Source organism: Hyaena hyaena, unplaced genomic scaffold (assembly GCF_003009895.1).
Source record: "Hyaena hyaena isolate Hyena2069 unplaced genomic scaffold, ASM300989v1 scaffold_786, whole genome shotgun sequence".
Taxonomy (NCBI): Eukaryota; Metazoa; Chordata; class Mammalia; order Carnivora; family Hyaenidae; genus Hyaena; species Hyaena hyaena.
Window position 1 is genome coordinate 798,442 of NW_024081421.1, and position 22,467 is coordinate 820,908.

General features: G+C 35.6%; 1 protein-coding gene across 2 annotated transcripts in view; it reads left to right on the forward strand.

The window, feature by feature from the left end:
• The window catches only part of VAPA (VAMP associated protein A), a 43,894-nt gene that overhangs the window by 11,460 nt on the left and 9,967 nt on the right, over positions 1-22,467 (forward strand). Inside the window, exons 2-5 of one of the 2 annotated variants that reach the window (XM_039219079.1) lie at positions 10,582-10,734; positions 14,819-14,922; positions 15,319-15,399; positions 21,832-21,966. In XM_039219079.1, the coding sequence (XP_039075010.1) occupies positions 10,582-10,734; positions 14,819-14,922; positions 15,319-15,399; positions 21,832-21,966 (473 nt within the window). The remainder of the gene's footprint in view (positions 1-10,581; positions 10,735-14,818; positions 14,923-15,318; positions 15,400-21,831; positions 21,967-22,467) is intronic. The other variant, XM_039219080.1, reaches the window with a different exon arrangement.

Here is a 22,467-nt window from a genome sequence, read left to right on the forward strand (position 1 = left end):
AATTGTTAACATGAGAGGACTTTACAATACTTGGCTTGCAATACAATTTGATAGGTTTCTTATGGGCCTGCATTTTTACAGCTTTTATTTTGTAGCTCTGTACTTCCATATATATCCATCCATACACGTATCCATTTATATATGTTTAGTACTTGGATAATCTGACATTAGTTGGAGTGACTACCATACTTTTAAAGGTATAGGTAGTTTCCTGTTTAGTTGTTTTCTTTTTTAAAAATTACTTTTATAACTTATTAGGGAAGATTAATCACTTGGTCTTGTTTGCTGAGTACTGTTCCACTGCCAAAAACTTTAATAACGATAAAATCCTCAGATGTGTTTCTCTGAATCTTTTCAGTTTTCCTCCAGCACGTGACAAATAAAAGATTTTATGAACAAATGAAATTAATATGCGTACATGTTTAAATGTCCCATTGATTATAAAATCAATACCTAATGTAGACAGTTGTAAAAGGATGGAAACGTGTAAAGAAAATAAAAATTAGTCTGACCACCTAGAAATAACCACTGTTATTAACATTAGATATGTTTCTTTTTATATGTTTTCTGTGTATAATTCTGCACACTTATTTTTGTTGATGTTATCATTTTCTTATGTTAGAAATATTTTGCTTCTAATCTAACAAGAGTTTTAGCTCTGTAAATGGTGCTAAAAACATTTATTTCAGTTTCTCCCCAAATCCCATTTTCCTTTAATTTCCTACTATCCTACTTATCTAGATTTTAAAACTTACCGAAACTCTTCAGATATGGAGCACCTCTATTTTAATAAAGGTGTTAAATTAAGTAGCCTGCATCCTTCATGTTTGGCCTTGAATGGAAATATTCTCTTTCAAATAATTTTTTAGGTGTGTGTACATCTTTTCTTTAGTAGATGGTTACACAGTGGAAGGACATAATTTGTTTAAAGTTACAAATCACAAGGATGCTTCATCTCTGTGAAAAGATAATTTATTGCTTATGCTCTTCCTCATGTTTTCAAGACACTGGGATTTGTTTAAGTCAGAGTGAACAGCCTGTAAAAGGTCTGAAGAAGCACTTCTAAAATGTTTACAGTAACCTTATAAGGCTGTGAGAATTTAGGATTGAATTATCTGCCATTTTACTGTGGAGAAGATCGGCAGTAGTTGAAGTTGACCATAATGTCACATAATGTTAAAGCCCAGAGGAGCCTTGAAAGATCATTCTGCCTACTAATGACCCCTGTCTACTATAGGGGTTAGACTGTCCTGGAGAAGTCAAGTGATTTGGTCAAGGTCAATCACCTGGCTAATAGTTTTAGATCTTAAGCCTCAAAACCAGTGTACTACATTATGTACTACTATAAAAGTCATAGTGCACCATTGATGACAGGAACCAGCCCTTCCCTCTCCAAAAGGCTTCCAAAGGAATGAAGAAAATAGATGTTTTGACTTTTGACTTAGGTGCTTTTCCATGTGAAGGTAATGGAGGAGTATTTAATTGTGTGATCAGAACACTACTACATTATTTGAAAATGGTATAGAAATAAGACATGGTTTCTGCCTGTTGATAAATTCTTTTAACTATTACTTTAAGACCTTAGGATGGGAAAATTGACTGTTTTTCGAATGGCTACCCACTTCTGTATTAAGTGGATTTTGGAAATTTTTTTATAATGCACTTATGAGTATATGTTCATGATACATTATTAATAGTCAGGATCCATCTTTTTTTAATTAATGTTAGTGAAACTTTATAACAAAATATGTTTAGTATTTTTAAAACCTTGAATAGAATTGACTTGTTTTGTTTTCCAGAAAGTAGTACTCTGTACAAAAATATTTGTACAATAATATTTATTCACTACCTGCTATGCCAGGGATTTTTACAGCTGCTGAGGATATAGTAGAGAACAGCACAAAGACCCAGTCTTCATGGACCCCACATTTAAGTCTGAGATTTCAGTGTGTTTGGAAAAAAAAAAAAGAAAATGCAAATAAATGAAGGTGACTTCATTTTAAAAAATTCTAATGAAAATGTTTTAGGGCTTTCTTGAGTGTAAAACCCAGGATATTTTCTCAGTGTTTATGATACAGATTTCAGGAAATACTCAGTTTTTGACCTGTGTATGGTACCAAGGAGAATATATAATATCCATTTAAATTCTTTTTCATATATTGCTGATTTGACTGCAGTTTCATGCTTTATTGCTGCAGAAATCCACCTGGAATGCTTTTGAATTAGGAAGTAATTGTAGCTAGGTAGTTTGCATAAGATACATACAGAATTTATGAGAGTTCAGGCTCTGGAGTCAGACCAAGTTTGACTGTCAACTTTGTAGTTTATGACAAGTGTTTGAAAATGTTTCAGGTGACTTATCTGTAAAATGGGGATAATAAAGTGTCTTGTTAAAGCCTATAAAGGGCAAGACTATGAGGGACATAATTCATGCAAAGTTCTTGATACATGAAGAACTTTCATGTATCAATATTGAATGCTCAATAAAGGCTAGCTGTTTTAAAAACTTTTTTGTTGTTAGCACTATTTTTTATTATTACTACTACTGCCATGCTACTATTACTGTGGAAATTTTTAACTGATACTCTGTATGCTATACTGTATGTACTTCACATGCATGATGTAGTATGATGTCGTCTTCATGTAACTGGAAAACTATTTAGTCATTGATATAGCTATTAATTTGCTAAAACCTTTGGAAACATTGAAGTGTAGTCATCACCTGCTTTGCTGCAGTAAAATTATGTATGTATTTGAGCTGAGCATCTAGCCTTCCTCATTAGAAGTTTTACGTATTCTGTTTCAGTAAAGGTAGGATGAAGGAGTAAAAAAATGTAATGGTTGACATAAATGGTCAACATTAGAAGACCTAAGAGTCCTAGCATTTGAAACAACATACATATTTCTGATATTTTTGTCGTTATATGCTGATTAAAAAGAATTCATGTGACTGTCCAACCATACTTCCAGTGTGTATTTACCTAACAAATAATATTAAGCAGCTATTATGACTTAAGGTGTGTGTTAATTCATTCAGGGATGAAGTGAATGTTTCTTTTTAGGGAGCTTATAGTTTAGTTGGATAAGACATGTACATAAATAATAAAGTAAGTGAGAAGGGCCACTGAGAGGGGTATAGACTATGTATTGTGTGAATTGTATGGTCACTCATGTTTATCCTCCGAGATTCATGCTTTGGTTCATTGCACTGTCTGGATTTAATCATGCAGAGGTTACTTACTGAGTCTGTACCCTGTAGCCAAGAACTCAGAAAGATCTTGTCAAGAACTGAAAGGTCTAAAAATTGAGTGTACTACAATTTTATGAATATTGGCAGAAGATATATGTGATTCCTGGGTTTAGAGACAAAAGACTTTATTCATGACACTACCTACAGCATGAGCTTTGCATTTGTGTTACTTTCCTTTGCCCCCTCAAAGGGCAACACACAGGGTGGTTCAGTTTAGGCAGCTGTTGCTCCCATGGTGGTTCTGTGTCATAGCTGAGAAAGAAGCCCTTGAGTGTAAGGAGCCTGAATCTTTCCTAATGGGCTGCCCGGAAACTTACCTGACCTTTTTTCTTAGAGGAAGACCTTATCTTTATTATACTGACCAATAAGCAAACCTGTTCTCTCCTTAGGAGGGAGACATCGTTTTCCAAGACTGTTCACTATTTAAAGACATCCTTGAGAAGATAGTCTGGATAAAAGCCCCAGTACCTCCACTTGGCAAAACATGTAGAAATGCTAGAGGCCTGTAGAGACTTATCTCCTAATAGGCCTGGGAGTAGGTCGTCTAAATGGAAGTCAGAGTTCAAGAATTAATGTTCATGTGTGTTGCCTACTTATTTTAAGCTGCATCTCAGAAGCCTTTTCTCTCTCTTCTTTTTCTTCTTCTTTTTTAAAATGTTTTTATTTATTTTTGAGAGAGAAAAAGAGATAGGGCATGAGCAGGGGAGGGGCAGAGAGGAGGCACAATCTAAAGCAGGCTCCGGGCCCTGAGCTGTCCACATAGAGCCTGATGTGGGGCTCTGACTACCAGATCATGACCTGAGCTGAGTTGGACACTTAACCAACTGAGCCACCCAGGCTCCCCTCAGAGACCTTTTCTGTTTCCAAAGTGCTCTATGCTATATACTACTGCTTATTATGAATTAAAATTTGATTCTCTTCAGAGTAAGCGAATAGTGAACTCAAATTGATAGGCATGTTGAGGTGTTCAGTAGAAGTGAGTGTGCTAATGTCTTCAGCTTATTTTGGAATGCATTAAATATAAGATGGATGGGCAGAGATGGGTAAATAGATTGAAAGGTCTTAAAGTAAATGCAGTGAATGTTAATTATAGAATCTGGGTAATGGGTATATGATTGTTTATAATGATTTCAATTTCTTTGTATGAAAATTTCAATAAAATGTTGGGGGAAAAGCCAACTGCATTCTTCTGTTCTCTCTTCCGTTTTCTTTGCACCTAAACTCATCTTGACATTTCAAGAAAACTTCAGTGGCCGTTCATATCAAAATATGGATGGATGACAACATTTTAAAAATTGTTTAGTCAGAGTGGCTGTACTTTTTAAAGCTTATTGGGGTTCCTTTTAATATTGGGGGTTTGGAGAATAAGGGTCCCATTATTTAAAAGGAAATCATTGCTCTGAATGCCAGCATTTTAGGTATACAGCCTGAGTATAAAGGGTATTTCATGCTGGAAAAAAATATTTTTAGGTAGAGAAGGCAGGCTAGACCCACCTGGGACATCCTTCTGGGTGAGGTGATTAAACTTGTACTACATTTTTGAAATTTTAGGTTCCAGGTTTTTTCAAATTTATGTCCGGACTTTTTTTTTTCACATAGAGACTATATATGTGTGTGTTATATTTCTGATTTTTAGAATTTGTGGCTCTGTATAGGATTTTGGCTTACTGGAAATAACAATTGTAGTTGGAATTAGAATACTTGGTGACAGGAAATGTTATGGCTGCTTAAAAGTGAGACTAAAGGAGGAGACAACCCATGTAATTGTAGAAGGTGGGGTAATTTTGATTATATTTTTTTTTTTTTCAGTTGATGAGTACAAGTAAATGTAAACTGTATTGTGTGTAGTTCTCTTGTTTTATATGGAATATAAATAGTGAAATTTACATATAAATTGTGAAATTTCGTCTCTAACATAGGATGTATGTATGGTAGCTGTGATTGGTGACTAGAATACTATTAGGTAATCTTAAAATGGACGCTTTCAGTAATTGTTTGTAAATGTTAAATTAAGCATTGACATTAGACAACTGACAGGATTTTCCTCAACAGAGGGAATTTTAGTAGCCCTCAAAACATGAGTATTTGTTTTTTACATAAATTGCTTCAGATGTTCACTTTCTCATCAAAATTGCTTTTCACTGTTGTTTTCAGTTTTTTTAAGTAGGTTACATCAAGGATCAGCTTTTCTTAAAAAATGTTTTGCATAAATGAAAAATATGTATTGTTTATAGAATTATCAAAAAATAAATAACCCATATAATCACTGCCTAAGACAAGAACTAGAACTTGGGTATTATTCTAAAAACCTTCCTTGTACCCAGTCCTAGTTACTATCTCTTTCCTTGCAAAGTTGATCTCTATCCTGACTTGAAAGTAATTATTTACTTGTTTTTCTTTTTTTCCCTCTCTCTCTCTTTTCTTTCTCTCTCTCTCTCTTTTTCTGAGTGAGAACTCACACATTTGTGCGTGTGAGTTTGGGAGCTGAGGGGGTGGGGAGAGAGAAAGAAAGAAAGAATAAAAGAAAGAATCTTAAACAGGCTCCACACCCCACTCGCAGCCAGAGGAAGGGCTCTATCTCACTACTGTGAGATCATGACCTGAATCCAAATCAAGAGTTGGACACTTAACTGACTGAGCCACTCAGGTGCTTCTACTTGTTTTTTTCTTTTCTTTTCTTTTCTTTTCTTTTCTTTTCTTTTCTTTTCTTTTCTTTTCTTTTCTTTTCTTTTCTTTTCTTTTCTTTTCTTTCTTTATGTTTTATTTATTTTTGAGAGTGAGAGCACAAGCAGGGGAGAGACGAGGGCAGGGGAGAAGATCTGAAGTGGGTTGCACTGACAGCAGCAAGCCCATTGTGGGGCTTGAATTCACAAACTGTGAGATCATGACCTGATGTCCTGTGTCCAACCAACTCAACCACCCAGGCACCCGTACTTGTTTTTCTTAATGGTTTTAACCACCTAAGCATTGCAAAGGATAAGTTTTCAGTTAGTCAAGCAGATTACTGATACAATGCAGTGGTTTTTAATCCTGTTGGACACAATATGCCATTTGTATATTTTATATTATTTAATACTTGCTTTACTATCTCAAAATGAAATTTATACATAAAATTATCTACCAGCATAAAAATTAAAGTTTTGAAGCTTTTTTTTAAATGTTCATTTTTTAAGAGAGAGAGTGTAAGTGGGGGAGTGATAGAGAGGTGGGAACAGAGGATCTGAAGCAGGCCCCACCCATGCTGACAGCAGCAAGCTTGATGTGGGGCTGGAACCCACAGACAGTGAGATCATGACCTGAGCTGAATGAAGTTGGACGCTTAGCCAACTGAGCCAGTCAGGTGCCCCCAAATTAAAATTTTAATATAGTGTCCTAACCTTATCATAAAAGAGAACTGAAAAAATAAATTTATAATGAAATATGCCTTTAAGTGTAAATGTTTGGGCATGACTATAACAGAAGACATAATGAACTAGCCAGATACTTGTAACCTTCCTAATAACAAATAAGTTTGGATTTAAGAGAATGCAACAGTTGCCTGAATTGGACTGATTTTCTTTAACATTTTGAAATAAGGGTGAAATAAGATTTATGCATATGGATAGAATTGGGTGAGTATGTCACCTACAAATGTCTTCTGACTGATACAAGTGTGTTCTGGTGATTCAAGCATCATGAGTGGCATTGCTGTTGGTAGAATAATTTTCTATAATGGCAAACTTAACCTTTTCAAGAGGAAAGAACAAATTTTTCCTTTTTTACACAGTAGATATATTTCTGGAAGAGAGATTTTTTTCACCAGCATGAATCTGAAGGAGTATTTGGTAATTAGGTAAGATGAGAACATGATACTTCATTGTATGGGACTGCCCAGGCATTGTAGAATGTCTAAGACTTTTGTTGTTCTTCTCCCCCCACCAGTAGCACCACCCACCCAGTCTTAATGTTAGACAGAAATACCTGTGAGGGGAATCACCCTCGGATTTAGGATTTGGTTGTAGTGCTTATAATAAATTATATAACTTTTCCTCTCTTTTTGAGGGTCTGTAAAGGTGGATTTCATCAGGTCTTTCTAACCTGGAGGCTCAGGGATCTATGATACACCCCCAGTACTGCCCCCACCCTAATCTTCCTGTCTCACCCATACCCCCCATTGCTCCCCCCCCAAAAAAAAATTCCATGTAAAATTTTTGTGAACATTTCACTTACGTTTGTTATTCTGGGGTAGTATATAGCTTTCATTACATTCTCAACAGGTTCTAAGACCCACAAAAGTAGATCCAGATGTTTCTTTCCAAGGCCTCTTAAATGTGTTTATTATTCTTATGCTAACATTCATCAGTATCTGCTGATTTTCTATTTTAACCAGGAAAATGGGCTCAGACTCTGAACTGTCTGCTGAGAGTTATTTCTGCTGGGATAGCACTATTACTATGCTTGGTTAGAGGGACACAGTGGAGCAGAAAAATTCAGATTCATATCTTAGGTGGGCTTATTCATTTGTAGGTAGGTAATTTCCCATTTTACTGATAAGGTGTTAATATATCCAGTTAAGAACTTTTTTTAAATTGGTGGGTTTTTTTTTTTTTGACCTGTTATCTTCATCTTTAGATAGTTTACATATAAATTTTAAGTATTATTTCAGGATTCATATGTTGATGGAACTTGACACATGGTCATTTTCTGAATCAGTTTTAAAAGTCAGTTATTTTGGGCAGCTGGGTGTCAGTTGGTTGTGTCTGACTCTTGATTTTGGCTCAGGTCATTATCTCACAGTCCTGGGATTGAGCTCTGCCTCAGGCTTCTCGCTGAGGTGTGGAGCCTGCTTGGGATTCTCTCTCTCTCCCCCTCTCTCTCTCTGCCCCACCCCTGCTTGTGTTATTTTACCTTATTTTGGAAAATTGTTGTTTTCCTCTAAAATTGGGATGATTTTATTTTTTTATTTTTCGTTCATAGTTTATTGTAAAATTGGGATGATTTAAAAAGTCTTACATAAGTATGTTATGAAAGCATAGGATTGTTAAAAATTAAAGTTTTGTGAAAGGTTTCTTTTGTTATGTTACTAAGAAATTGTTTTTTTGGCCATGCTTGCTGCTAATGTTAAAGTCCTAGTTGAAAGAGTCCTTTAAAAATTTATATATTCTCAAATATCTGTAGTTATCTATGAATTTTGAGAATATTAAGAAATGGAATCTATAAGACTCCTGGTTTCATCGGTAATTTAAAATGTGTTGGTAGCCAATGGTATTGTGGATTAAAGTGCAAAATGGACAGATTGCAATATTACCCTGTATCTCTCTTATGCTTAGTGTATGGTGGAGTTGTTAATTAGCTGCTTGTTGAAAAATGCAAGCATTTGGGATTAAAGAAGCAAAGGGAGTAAGATAATATACAAATTGAATGATTTATTTGATCATATAATTAAAACAAGCTCTTCAGAAGATCATACTGTGTAAATATACTTTTAAAAGATATACGTAACTGTTGATTTAAATGGCTGTTTTTCTTTAATTTTTTTGTAACTGTTTCTCTGTCTTTATGTCTTCTAATGTTTTCTCATTTCTGTCTTTTCCCTCTTCCTGGTTCTATGTCTTTGTTAAAAAATATTTTATAACTTAAAATTTTAAGCATAGGATAAGATCATTTCACTCCTTAGGACTTGAAATAAGTACCATTTAATGGTTTTGGTTCTGAAGTCTGTTTCTTTTCCTCTAGGTGTTAGGCAGATCTGTTTTCATGCCCTGCAGTCTTCTAATGCCTCTTTTTATTTGATTGTATTTGTTGCTCCCTTTCAAACCTTTGTCTTAGATGGTTTTCTAGTATTCAACTAAATGGGAAACTACCAGGTGGAGCTGAAAATTTCTGATTCTGCGCTCCATATGATAAAGTTACAAAAGACATGCTTACTCTTGTTTACGTAAATAAAGATAGCCTTTGTAATAGTAGTCTTTGATTTCAGCCTTTTTTGCTTTTTAAAGAATAGAACTTAATGGGGCCCCTGGATGGCTCAGTTGGTTGAGCATCCACTCTTGATTTTGGCTCAGGTTATGATCTCACAGTTTCATCAGTTCAGACCCTGTGTTGGGTCCTGTGTCGACAGCTCAGAGCCTGCTTGGGATTCTGTCTTCTCTCTCTGTCCCTCTCCTGCTCGGTCTCTATCTGTCTCTCGAAAGAAAGAGGAGGGAAGAAAGACATTAAAAAATATAACTTAAAACTGATTGCTTTGAAAACCATTTAAAGTTGCTTTTGGATTTAGTTAGAAGTTTTATGGTTATTTCTTCCTCTTGGGATATACTTTTTTTTTTTTTAATGTTTTATTTATTTTTGAGACAGAGAGAGATGAATTGTGAGCAGGGAAGGGGCAGAGAGAGAGGGAGACACAGAATCCGAAGCAGGCTCCAGACTCTGAGCTGTCAGCACAGAGCCTGATGCAGGGCTCGACCCCACCAACCATGAGATAATGACCTGAGCTGAAGTTGGACGCTTAACCAACTGAGCTACCCAGGCGCCCCAGGACATACTTTTAAAATTTATCTAATGTGTCCAACGTAAAAAGTATTTATTTTATTGTTTAATTTGGTATACATAATGCCTTACAGGTTTTTTGTTTTGTGTTTTTAGGCCAAGATAAAAAATGGCTATAACCTTCCTTTTACCCACCTTTAAAAAATGAGGTTCTAATAGTTTAGGATTTACTTAATTCAAGCAGGACTGGATTATCTTTCTGGATTCTTTGTTTTATAATTTCATGTTTGGGTACATAACCAAAGCTTAAAAGTTTGTATTTAGAGCATTTGACACAGCACTCATAATAAACACTTAACAAAATACGTGAGTGAATGGATGAGTGAATGAATCAAACCTAATTGAGATGTAAATCAAGAGCACTATTGTCATTGGATGCAGTATCTTCAGATGTATAGATTTTTGAAGTTTTCTTGGTAAGTGGATTTGAAGACTGGCACTGGTTTGCAGACCACTGGAAAAACCTGATCTTTTCAGTAATGTGGTAAGAGCACACTACGTAAATAAAATTGTGGGCTTAGTTCATAAATTACAATGTTTGAAATACTTTTTATTTGATAGAAATAAAACATGTTCAAGTAGAAATTTTGTAAAATATAGTAAGGAATGAAGAAGAAACTAAAACTCATTTGTAAATCTAGTACCTGGGAAAAAGTACTGTTAAGTGTTTTGGTTTAGTTAGATACACAGATTTCATTATATACTTTAAATAAAATTGAGATTGTATACATTCAATTTTGAATTCTGCTTTGTATGTGTGAGTCCAATTAAATTTGTTTTCTGTTTTTGTTTTTTAAACCTTACAGGCCCCTTCACAGATGTAGTCACTACAAATCTTAAGTTGCGAAATCCATCTGATAGAAAAGTGTGTTTCAAAGTGAAGACTACAGCACCTCGTCGGTACTGTGTGAGGCCCAACAGTGGAATTATTGACCCAGGGTTGACTGTGACTGTTTCAGGTAGCAAATCATGTTCTCATTTTGAACAGTATTGAATTCGGACATTTTTGTGGTTATGTTTAATTTGGTCTTAATTAATAGGGTTCATCTGGAGGGAGACAAATTGTTTTTAAGTTATTCTGACTTGCCTCTAATGATGTTCTTCTCTTACCTTACTATATGTCAACTGTTGCACATTTCTCAACCTTACTTTGTGGTTGGGAGTGTCTTGGTCAATTTATAAGCAGTTATTGTCGTTTATTTGTTTATTTTTTTAACATTTACACATTTTTGAGAGATGGAGAGAGACAGAGCCTGAGTGGGGAGGAGCAGAGAGAGAGGGAGACAGAATACGAAGCTGGCTCCAGGCTTTAAGCTGTCAGCACAGAGCCTGGCACGGGGATTGAACCCACAAACCATGAGATCATGACTTGAACCAAAGTCGGATGCTTAACTGACTGAGCCACCCAGGCGCCCTGAAATTATTGTCAGTTTAAAATTTTATGTCTTTTATTTCTATAGCTCACCACCACGTTCTCTGCCCTTATTGTCTTTGAAATAGTACATCATTTTTGTGATTGATCCTTCTCTTCAGATCTCTAGCTGTGTTACATATTGCATGCAGCTGTACAAGTATTATTCAAAATCTTAAAAACGTACAATGCCTCTTTTTTGCTGATTGTATCAAATTAGACGAATGTTCTCCTTTCATTGTAAATGCCAAACAGTTTAGTTTCGTGACTCCCTTTTGTGTTTACTTGTAATCCAAGGAGTATGCTTGGTTTCTCCTGTATATGGATTGCTTACTCCTGCTGTGGACTCTGTGCTGGTGTCATCCTTAATGCCCTCTATAAATTTCCTATCTTCTGTCAGACTTCCCAAGATAGTTCTCCTTAACAGTATTAGCTGACATAGCTGAGAGATAGGAAGCAAGTATGAGAACAGTACCTTGATTATGGGAGAATCTCTTAAGCTTCACACGGAGACCATTTATTCTTCCTTACTAGCAGTAGATTTTGTTTCCCACTATATGTCATGATAACACGCAGAGCAAGAATACACATGGACATCTCTTAGCTCAGAATATCTGAGGGCATGACCCAGCCATGTATATGTTTTTTTTTTTTTAAAAGAAAACATCCCTATGTGATCCTGATAAGTATTCTTAAGATAATTCTGTATTAGTTGCCTGGTTTTTAAGTCCACAGCAAATTAAAAACACCAAATTATACAAAGAGTGAGGGCCTATAGCAAGCCCACGAAAAGTGCTTAGAAGTAGAACTTGACTGCAAAGGCAGTGAAGGACAGGCTGCAGAGTTGTTTGCGACACTGAAGACTCATTTCCCTAGGAAGACTCAAAGAATCGGAGCTAGGAGTCCTTCTAGAAAAGATGTTTTTAGTGAGTCTTATGATGCGGTGGCCTGGGAGGAATGTGTTTGTGTTTGTCCAAGTTGTCAGCTGATGGATGGGAAAGATGGATGGAAAAGAAGATAATATAATGAGTACACTCATTCTGGAAATTGCTTTCTAAATCTTTAAGCCTTTTAGCTAAATTGGAAGACAGAATTATTTCTATCCATGTAGCTAAAAATAGTTTTTTGGTGCTACCAGTTTTATCCTTAGGAATCCATAAAACTATTCAGAATGACTTTTTCTTGGAGACTTCTAGATTGCTGAAGTTTCATTGTATTTATTTATTAAAAGTTTGAGTTGCGCAGGTCCAATTACATGTGAGTTTTTACCTATGAAGAAGTATAGTACTATGAATACATTTTCTCTTCTTTATGATTTTCTTGATAACATTTTCTTTAGCTTACTTTATTATAAGAATACAGTACAAAATACAGCATACAAAATAAACATTAATCCATGGTTTATGTTCTTGGTAAGGCTTCTGGTCAACAGTAGGCTATTAGTGGTTAAGTTTTTGGGGAGCTAAAAGTTGTATGTGGATTTTCAACCCTGAGTCCATGTGTTGTTCAGGGGATAGCCTGTACTTTTCAGAACACTTTCTCTCACATAGCCCCTTGTGTTGAGCACTTGATGTATTAAAAACTCTAGACATACTAGTTACTATTTACATAGTGCGCCCTTAAATCTTGTCCACTGAGAATTTAGCTCTTTAGTTTTTAGTGTATTACCTTCCCTTATAAGGAGCCACTCAAACTGTGCTTCCACTAGCAACTGTTCCTTGATTGACTCTTGTGCTACACCTCCATTTCTTTTTTTCCTTTCTCCGTTTAGCACTTAGTTTTGTGGGCTTGTTCTTTCAATTTGATTTATATATATATATATGTATGTATATACACATATGTATATATAAAGATGATTTAATTCTTGTTATATGGTCTGCAATAACTTAGACTGTAACTGTCATTAAGTCACATACTTAACTGTCATTAAGTATGTATACATACATACATATATATACATATATATATATAGATGATTTAATTCTTGTTATATGGTCTCTAATAACTTAGACTGTAACTGTCATTAAGTCACAACCATGTTTTAAGTTTTTTTTTTATTCAGTTCCTAGTGATGAGCCTACAGTGATTGCTCAGTGAAGGGTATTAATGGGACATTTATGTGCTTTATCTGGATTCTGAGGCATTTATCCTGTGCGTTTTTTTTCTGCTAGGTATTTGGCCCTTTAAAGATTTTTTCAACCATGATGGTAGTTAACAGACTTCTCAGATACACCTTAAAAATAAAATTTTCTAATAGGTATTTCTCATCATTATTTAATTACATTTGTTTTATTGAAAGGGTTGACACACATAAAAAGAAGGTATATCTTAGAAGTAATTTACATATTAGCAGGGGAATATTTTATATAATACCATATACATATTTTGTGTAACCGCAGATCCATTCTTTGAGTCTTTTATTAAGTTCATTAAGTATATATTACATAATTTGGCATCAGTTATAATCACATGGAACCTAGAGAAATCCTTTAAAAGACTACTGAAAAGCTTAAGTACTTAGACAAATTTGAATTTGTAATTATTGGGACATAAGGAAAATTCTTGAAATCATGGGAGTATATGCCTTTTCCTTGTATACTTTGTTTTTTTAGAATCAGATATAAACAAATTGATAAACTTCCTGAATAGGTGTTTATTTAAAATCTGTTTTTCAAAAATTAGTTTTTAAAACATTTTAAAAATGTTTTTATTTATATTTGAGAGAGAGAGAGAGAGAGAGAGACAGAGTATGAGTGGGGGAGGGGCAGAGAGAGAGGGAGACACAGAGTCTGAGAAGCAGGCTCAAGGCTCTGAGTTGTCAGCACAGAGCCCTATGTAGGGTTTGAACTCTTGAACCACAAGATCATGACCTCACCCAAAGCCAGACGCTTAACCAACTGAGCCACCCAAGTGCCCGTCAAAAATTAGTTTTATTAGAACGCTAACATATGGTTGTGAGTTTTGAAGTTAACTTTTAATTTTTCCTTTATGTATCCTAGCTAATTCTAAAGATAATATCACTAAATACCAAAATGAAGCCTTATATTTATAACTAGTTTTAATAGACAACTTACTAGATTTTAATCTGAGTTTACAGGTATTATAATAGTTAATGTCAGCAGTATTTAGAAAATTTACCCAAACCTAAATTTAGAGAGGACATAGATTTATATTTATGTTTTATTTTATTTATTTTTTTAATATTTTTATTTTATTTCTAGGAGAGAGAGAGACAGCGTGAGCAGGGGTGGGTCAGAGAGAGAGGGAGATATAGACTCCGAAATAGGCTCCAGGCTCTGAGCTGGCAGTCAGCACAGAGCACAACACGGGGCTCAAACCCACGAACCGCGAGATCATGACCCAAGCGAAAGTCGGACGCTTAACCGACTAAGCCACCCAGGCGCCCCTATATTTATTTTTTAAATAGCTACTTATTTTGTGGGTTGTTAAGATAGCTGGAAGCTATAAAGGTGATTCGGGATCCTTACTGTAAATAATCCATTATTAAGTTTCTTGAATTCGTTCTTTCTGGTTTTCTTTAAATTGGTATCTTAGTGAATGAAATAATAGGAGTGATAAGAAGCAAACACATTCAGGATACACAAAGTAATATGTCCTTTTTTTTCATTTAGTAATGCTACAGCCTTTTGACTATGATCCCAATGAGAAGAGTAAACACAAGTTTATGGTACAAACAATCTTTGCTCCACCAAACACTTCAGATATGGAAGCTGTGGTAAGTATAGATGTGGAACAGAATTTATTGTGGGGAATGTTTTTTAAACTGTGGATTTTGTGTAGTTCTCAGCTGAGAAAGCTAATTTTTAAAATAAAAAAAGTAAATCTGTTTATTACAGATAATTTCAAAAATTAAAGAATTTTGAAATAGTAGAAATAGTATTTCTTAGAAGCACTTTAGAAATGCTACTACTAAGAAGTCCTGGCAATAGTAGATTTCCTTAGGATTATATAAAAAGTTCTGTGGCATTGCTGGGTAACAGTGGCAGGGTGATCAGTACAGCTTCCTGACTGAGCCACAGACTCTACTCCTGCTCCAGACAGCTATGGTTGTCCCTAAGGGGAAACCTGTTTGTCACAATCATGTCTCATGTTTGGTTTTGTTTGTTTGTAGTGGAAAGAGGCAAAACCTGATGAATTAATGGATTCTAAATTGAGATGTATATTTGAAATGCCCAACGAAAATGATAAATTGGTAAGTAGGAAAATGTAAGATGATCAGAGGCTGTTAAGTTCTCATTTACTTTGAGATTAATTTCACTTCTCTTTTTGGCCTTTTTGGGTTGTGTAATGATGCTCTTCTGCTTTATAAGATTCAGTGCTTATTTAAGTTTTAAAAAACTTGATATGCTTTTTTCATTTTAGAACATTTTGTCCATTCAAGAAGAAAAATACTTTTAGATATAATTTTCGTGATGAAGAATCATTTAATTTCCCCAATTTTTACCACTTTTAAGCCACCTCAAGTTCTTTAGAATGAGACCTGTATATGCATAAATATGATTAAATAATAGACATAAACCCCTTTTTGACAACTATATACCAGCAGTCTGGGAATAAAAGATGTAATTTACATGAACAAGCAGTTTATTCCCAAATTTGGCTGTTCCCAGGTATTTTACTCACTGTTGATTTTGGTCAACATCCATCTGATATTATTTCTTAGTAAATAATTTTTATGTTGCTTTTTGGTTAGTGTGAGGCAGATACAGTTTGGAGGACTGAGGTATAGATGTGTGTAGTTTAGAAAGTCGTCTGTGATTAATAGAATTGGTTGTGGTCATTTTCCCTATTGCCCTTCTGAAATTCAGATGTTAGTTTTTTTCTGTGTTTTGTAGGAGGGACTAGAAAAAGTTAAGCGAGTTTTTTCTTTTGGTGACTTAATATATAAAATAATATGGGTAAATAGAAATGTTGAGTACAGGTAGGTTATAGTGTAACATAGCTGTTGCTTTTATCTGGAAGCCATTTGTCCTATTGAAAAGTAAATTCATAGATTAGATTTATACATGGGCTCAATTATTGTGTTCCTCTTTTAGGATAAACTGAAATGAAAGAGTCCCTGAATGGTAACTAGGTGTCAATCAAATTATTTGTGTTCTTTTAATGTCCTTTTAAAGAGATGTTGAGATATCTGCCAAAAATTAAAAATGTAAATGCATGTATTCTTACTTGGAAGAGAGAGTTCAGTGGCATGTTTATGCTTCCCATTTGTGGTTTACTTTCTCTTTTGCCAGTGCTGCTAGAAAGCTAATAGCTTGCATAGCTCTTAGTTTTGGAAGCTCTTAGTTTTGGAACTGAGAAAATGTAATAGCACATTGCCTGGGCTAATAATAATTTCCCAGTTTTATTGAGACAGAGGTGACATACAGTATTGTGTAAGTTCAAGGCATACAACATAATGACTTAACATACATCTATTGTGAAATGATAACCATAAAAAGTTTAGTTAACGTCCATTATGCCATTTAGATAAAGAAAAAGGAAAAAATTTTTTTTTCCTTGTGATGAGATCTCTTAGGGTTTACTGTCTTAACTTTCAAATATACATGTATTAGGTATAGTCATCATGTTGTACATTATATCCCCAGGACTTAATTTGTCTCTTAATTGGAAGTATTACACATTTTGACCACCTTCAACAAGAACCCCCATCTCCCTACCGCCTCTGTTAACCACAAATATGATCTCTTTTTCCATTGGTGGTGGTGGTTTTTTTTAGATTCCACATATCAGTGAGCTCATACAATATTTGTCTTTCTCTGACTTCACTTAATATAGTGCCCTCCAGGTCCATCCGTGTTGTCACAGATGGCAGGATTTCCTTTTTTTTATGGTTGACTAATATTCCATTTTATTCGTCTCTCACCCCGTCCCCCATATATATCTATATGAGATATACTCACAACTTCTTTATTCATTGATTGGTCAGTAGCCATGTAGGTGGTTTTCATGTTTTCACTGTTGTAAATTATACTACAGTGAACATGGGGATGCTGATATCTCTTTGTAGTGGTATTATTTCCTTTGGATCTACTCCCCAAAGTAAAACTGAGTGGAATAAAGGTTGACTTATTTCAAAAGCACATTTAGATATTTTCTCACTTGGAGTTTTATGTCCGCTTTTATAATACTTTAATTTTAAATGTAGTTCTTTTTAAAAAAAATTTTTTTAATGTTTTATTTATTTTTGAGAGAGAGAGAGAGACAGTGTGAGCAGGGGAGGGTCAGAAAAAAAGGGAGACCAAATCCAAAGACATGCTCCAGGCTCTGAGCTGTCAGCACAGAGCCTGATGCAGGGCTTGAACCCATGAACCGTGAGATCATGACCTGAGCCGAAGCCGGACGCTCAACTGACCGAGCCACCCAGGCGCCCCAGTATTAAATGTAGTTATAACTGATTGTTTTTCATCTGGACTTCTGTTATACTCTGTGTAGCAGACAATTTGAGATGATAACTCTGAAAAAGTCTAGAACGCAAGTACTTGATAATTGTTGATTAAGAGGAAAAAGCCAAACCAGAAGTTGATGGAAGTGATATGGCTATGGTAGTAGTGCCTAGATGTTTTAAGTACCCCATAGAGGAGAGTAGCAGGTGTACCTACCTATAGGTATAGCACATAGTAATCCAAGAAAGCAGTTTTGGATATGCTAAAGGGCTTGAATAAGTATTGAGTGGAGTTTCTAGAGTCCCATACCATGGAGCATGAGCAGAAATGGTTTGGCCCTGGGGCGCCTGGGTGGCTCAGTTGGTTGAGCGTCCAACTTCGGCTCAGGTCGTGATCTCATGGTTCATGGGTTCGAGCCCCACGTTGGGCTCTGTGCTGACAGCTCAGAGCCTGGATCCTGCTTCAGATTCTGTGTCTCCCTCTCTCTGACCCTCTCCTGCTCACACTGCCTCTCTCTCTCTCTCAGAAATAAATAAAACATTTAAAAAAATTTAAAAAGGGGCGCCTGGGTGGCTTAGTCGGTTAAGCGTCCGACTTTCGCTTAGGTCATGATCTCGGTGGTTCTGGGTTCGAGCCCCGCGTTGGGCTCTGTGCTGACTGCCAGCTCAGAGCCTGGAGCCTGTTTCAGAGTCTGTCACTCCCTCTCTCTGACCCTTCCCTGCTCACACTGTCTCTCTCTCTCTCTCTGTCTCTCTCTCTGTCTCTCTCTCTCTCTCCCTCCCCCTCCCTCCCTCCTAGAAAGAAATAAAACATAAAAAAAAAAATTAAAAAATTAAAAAAAAAAAAAAATGGTTTGGCCCTGAAACCTTTTCAGATCAGGTATTATTAGGAACCTAAAGTCTGTTCAGTAATTTCAAAGTACTTCCAGACACTGTCTGATTCTAAGCTTGGATGAACTAGCTGCAGAATGTATTTCTGCTAATAGAACTACTTGGACTTGGGGTGTAGTTATTACCCATTTAAATGGTAAGGAGTAAGTGTTAAAGATAATAATTTTTTAAAAAACATTTTATTTGGAAAAACTCGAAACACTTAACAGAGGTACAGTGGGCCCCTGTTAACACCTGACGAGCTTTAACCAGTTTATGGTTAGTTTTCTTTCATCTAACCCTCACCACTTTTCATTTCACGTATTGTTTTAAACCGAGCCCAGATGTAATATAATTTTATCTGTAACTGTTTTGGTATATATCATTTAGAGAGAAGTTTTAAAAAAAGGAAAAAAGAATTGAATGACAATACTATCATCAAGCCTTTAAAATTAGCTTAAAATGTCATTAATATCAAACTAGTCAGCATTCAGAAATGTCTCATGAATGCCATTAAAAAAGTTTTTTTGCAGTTTGTTTGAACTGAGATTCAAAGTTGGTCCAAGGGTTGTGGGGTTATCGTTAAGCTGAATTGAGATTCGAATAAAGTCCACATACTCCTATTGGATGATATGGTTCCTGAATCTCTTAATCTGTAGATTCCCTCTGTTTTTCCTCTTGCAAATTATTTATTGAAGAAACTGGTTTTGTCTTACAGACTTCCCCCATAGACTAGATTTTGCTGTTTGCATCCTTGTGTTGTCATTTAACTTTTCTTGTTTTGTATATCCTAAAATCAGGTCTAGAGGCTTGATCAGATTTTGATTTGTTGTTGTTAACTGGGGAGAGGTGCTGCTTTGTGGGTGGGTGATACATTCTCTCAAGGAGGCATGTAATATCAGGTTGTTATTTTTTTGTGTGTGTGTGAAGTTCACTAACCACTGGTGTGCAGTGTGTGGGTGAGTGGTTCTCAGCCAGGGGTAATTTTGCCCTTGAGGGGACATTTGTCAATGTCTGGAGACATTTTTGGTTGTCTCAGCTAATGGGGAGGGGTCCTATAGGCATCTAGTTGGTAGAGGCCAGGGATACTGCTCAGCTCCCGTAGTGCCTAAGACCACGCTCCGAACAAGGAATTATCTGGCCCCAAACACCAATAAAGTCAAAACTGAGAAACAATAGTTTAGATTCATTAATTTATTTGATTGCATAATGATATTTTGTCATTATTTTATTAGTTATATTTGTTTAGAAGGAAATTTGGCTCATCTAATATTTGGTTATTTATTCAGTGGTAGAGTTTATAAAGGCAAGGTAAATTCCTGTCTTTCTCTTGAGTTACAGGTTTTCAAAAAATGAATTGGTCACAAATGTTCTCTGATACGACTACAGTCAGCCAGCCTCCCTTCCATCTTCTTTCCCTCCCTCTTTCCCACATTATTATAAACTCACAGACTTGAATGTATTTGTGTTTCAACTTCTTGCAGTTCTTATCAATATTAGTCTTATATTGACCAATAGAAGCCTCCTCTTGTTTGTTTTTCTGAGTCCTTTTACTATAGTTGTCTTCGGGAATTTTTCTTTTAATTTCAGATTTTTAGTTAAGTTCTACTAAGTTAACATGGTAAAATTTGTTTCTGCCTATATGTAGAATTTAGCGATTCATCACTTACCTATAAAACCCAGTGCTCATCACAAAAGTGCCCTCCTTAGTACCATCACCCAGAGAATTTTCTTGATGTCTAGTATGGCAGGATATTTCAGGCCCAGACCTGGAGTCATTCACTTCTTTCAGCAGCTCTGGAATTTTTCAGTGGGAGATGGTATTTGGAAGACCACAGTCTGGGTGCTGGGGTAAAACAATGATTTTTAGTTTTGTCAAACTTTCTATAAGACCATTCTTTTGGCCAAGATTAGAATGGAACCTGATTGTCATTTGAAGACACTTCTTCAGATGGTAAAATTTTAATGGTAGAATCTGTGTCAGCAGCACATAGGATGATGTATATCCTTTTTTTCTTAAGGTAGTGATTGTATCTTATCGTTGGGATATATTCTTGAAGATGTAGGATAACTTAAAATGTGTAAAATCTAGTACTGACCCTGGGTACCCAGCAGGTACCCAGTAAATTGTGTAAGTGCAGTTGTGATGTATTGACTCCGATGGCTTGCTAGCCTTGCTGGCATGATTCCTTGATTGATGGTTTTTGTTGTTTTTTTAAAATTTTCTCTTTCATGTTTATTTGCTTTTTTGAGAGAGAGAGAGAGACTGAGCACAAGCAGGGTAGGGGCAGAGAGAGAGGGAGACACAAAATCTAAAGTAGGTTCTAGGCTCTGAGCTGTCAGCAGAGAGCCCGAAGCGGAGCTTGAACTTACAGACTGTGAGATCATGGCCTGAGCCAAAGTCGGATGCTTAACCAAGTGAGCCACCCAGGTGCCCCTGATCAGGCTTTTTTAAGTGTTTGGAATTCACATTTCAAGTTTTGCATATAAAATGAGACTTTTAATATTTCAATATGTTAGTATTTCAAATTTATATACTTCAAATGTGTAAAAAAAATTCTGTCTAAATTATCTAGAGGTGGCCTTAATTGAGTAATGTGCATGCTTTAAAAAGATGGGCTGAAACACAGTTGTGTTTTATAAGGCAGTATTTTCCAAAGTGTATTTTTTTATTTTTATTTTTTATAGTTTATTGTCAAGTTGGTTTCCGTACAACACCCAGTGCTTATCCCCACAGGTGCCCTCCATGCCCGTCTCCCCCCATGAGTCCTCAGTTTGTTCTCAGCATTCAAGAGTCTCTCATGGTTTGCCTTCTACCCTCTCTCTCACTATTTCCCCCTTCTTCTCCCCCATGATCCTCCGTTAAGTTCCTCCTAATCCTCCTATACGTGCATACTTATATAGCTTTATAAAACATTGCAGTTTTTGAACCTCAAGGGAAAAATTTATTTATTTTAAAATTGTTCACACTGTCGCCAAAGGTAAGAAGATATGAAGTGTTTGCTTCACATATTGACAAGGATTAATTAGCAATGAAAATTAAGAGCTGCAAAATTAGAAGTTATTCATTTTAGGACAACATGAGGTGAGCATAAATTGTATGAGGTTTATACATTTAATTAGCATAATGCAAATTGATCTTAGCTAATTTTTGGGAAATAATATAAAAAGCTAGTTCAGAAACTTTTCTACTTTTGGCTTTAACCTAGTTATTATTTATTAGTGTTAGATCTTATGCATAATACATTTTTATAGAATAAAATGTGAATGTTTTAGAGCCTAATGATTTCTGTGTTAGTCATTCCCAGTACCATACAGGAGAAGTCAGTTTGAAGCGAATCTGAGAATATGTTTCCCATGCCACCTCAGGGTATAACTCCACCAGGGACTGCTCCGGCTGTCACTTCAATGAGCAGCATCAACAACACAGTTCCAACACCTGCCAGTTATAATACGAAGAATGAACCCAGGGGACTCAGTGTGTTCAAACAGGAGAAGCAGAAGGTTTGTTTTAGGGAGCTAACAGCTGTAGGAGTTTACTAGTATTACTAGTTAAGTTAATGTAGTTACCTAGCACATATATGGTATTGTGAGTGTATTATGTGAAGTGCATAGAATTGACATTTTCAGCCATGTTTAAAAATAAAATAGAACCACAGATTGCTTAAAAATCATGCACCAAAACTATTCTCTGTTCTAATAAAGCAGATTGAACACTTAAATTCTCAATAGTGAGCAGGATAAATGGTGGAAGTGTGAACATTATTATGAAGTTGGTCTAACTTTTTCTTTCATTGAGGTTTGGGAGCATTCTCTAAAAAACAGGAGCTTATCTGAATAGACTAGCAGTATCCAGGCAAGTTTTTATTCATATTTAAAAAAATTTTTTTTTATGTTTTATTTATTTCTGAGAGAGAGAGAGAGAGAGCATGAACAGGGGAGGGTCAGAGAGAGAGGGAGACACAGAATCTGAGGCAGGCTCCATCCAGGCTCTGAGCTAGTTGT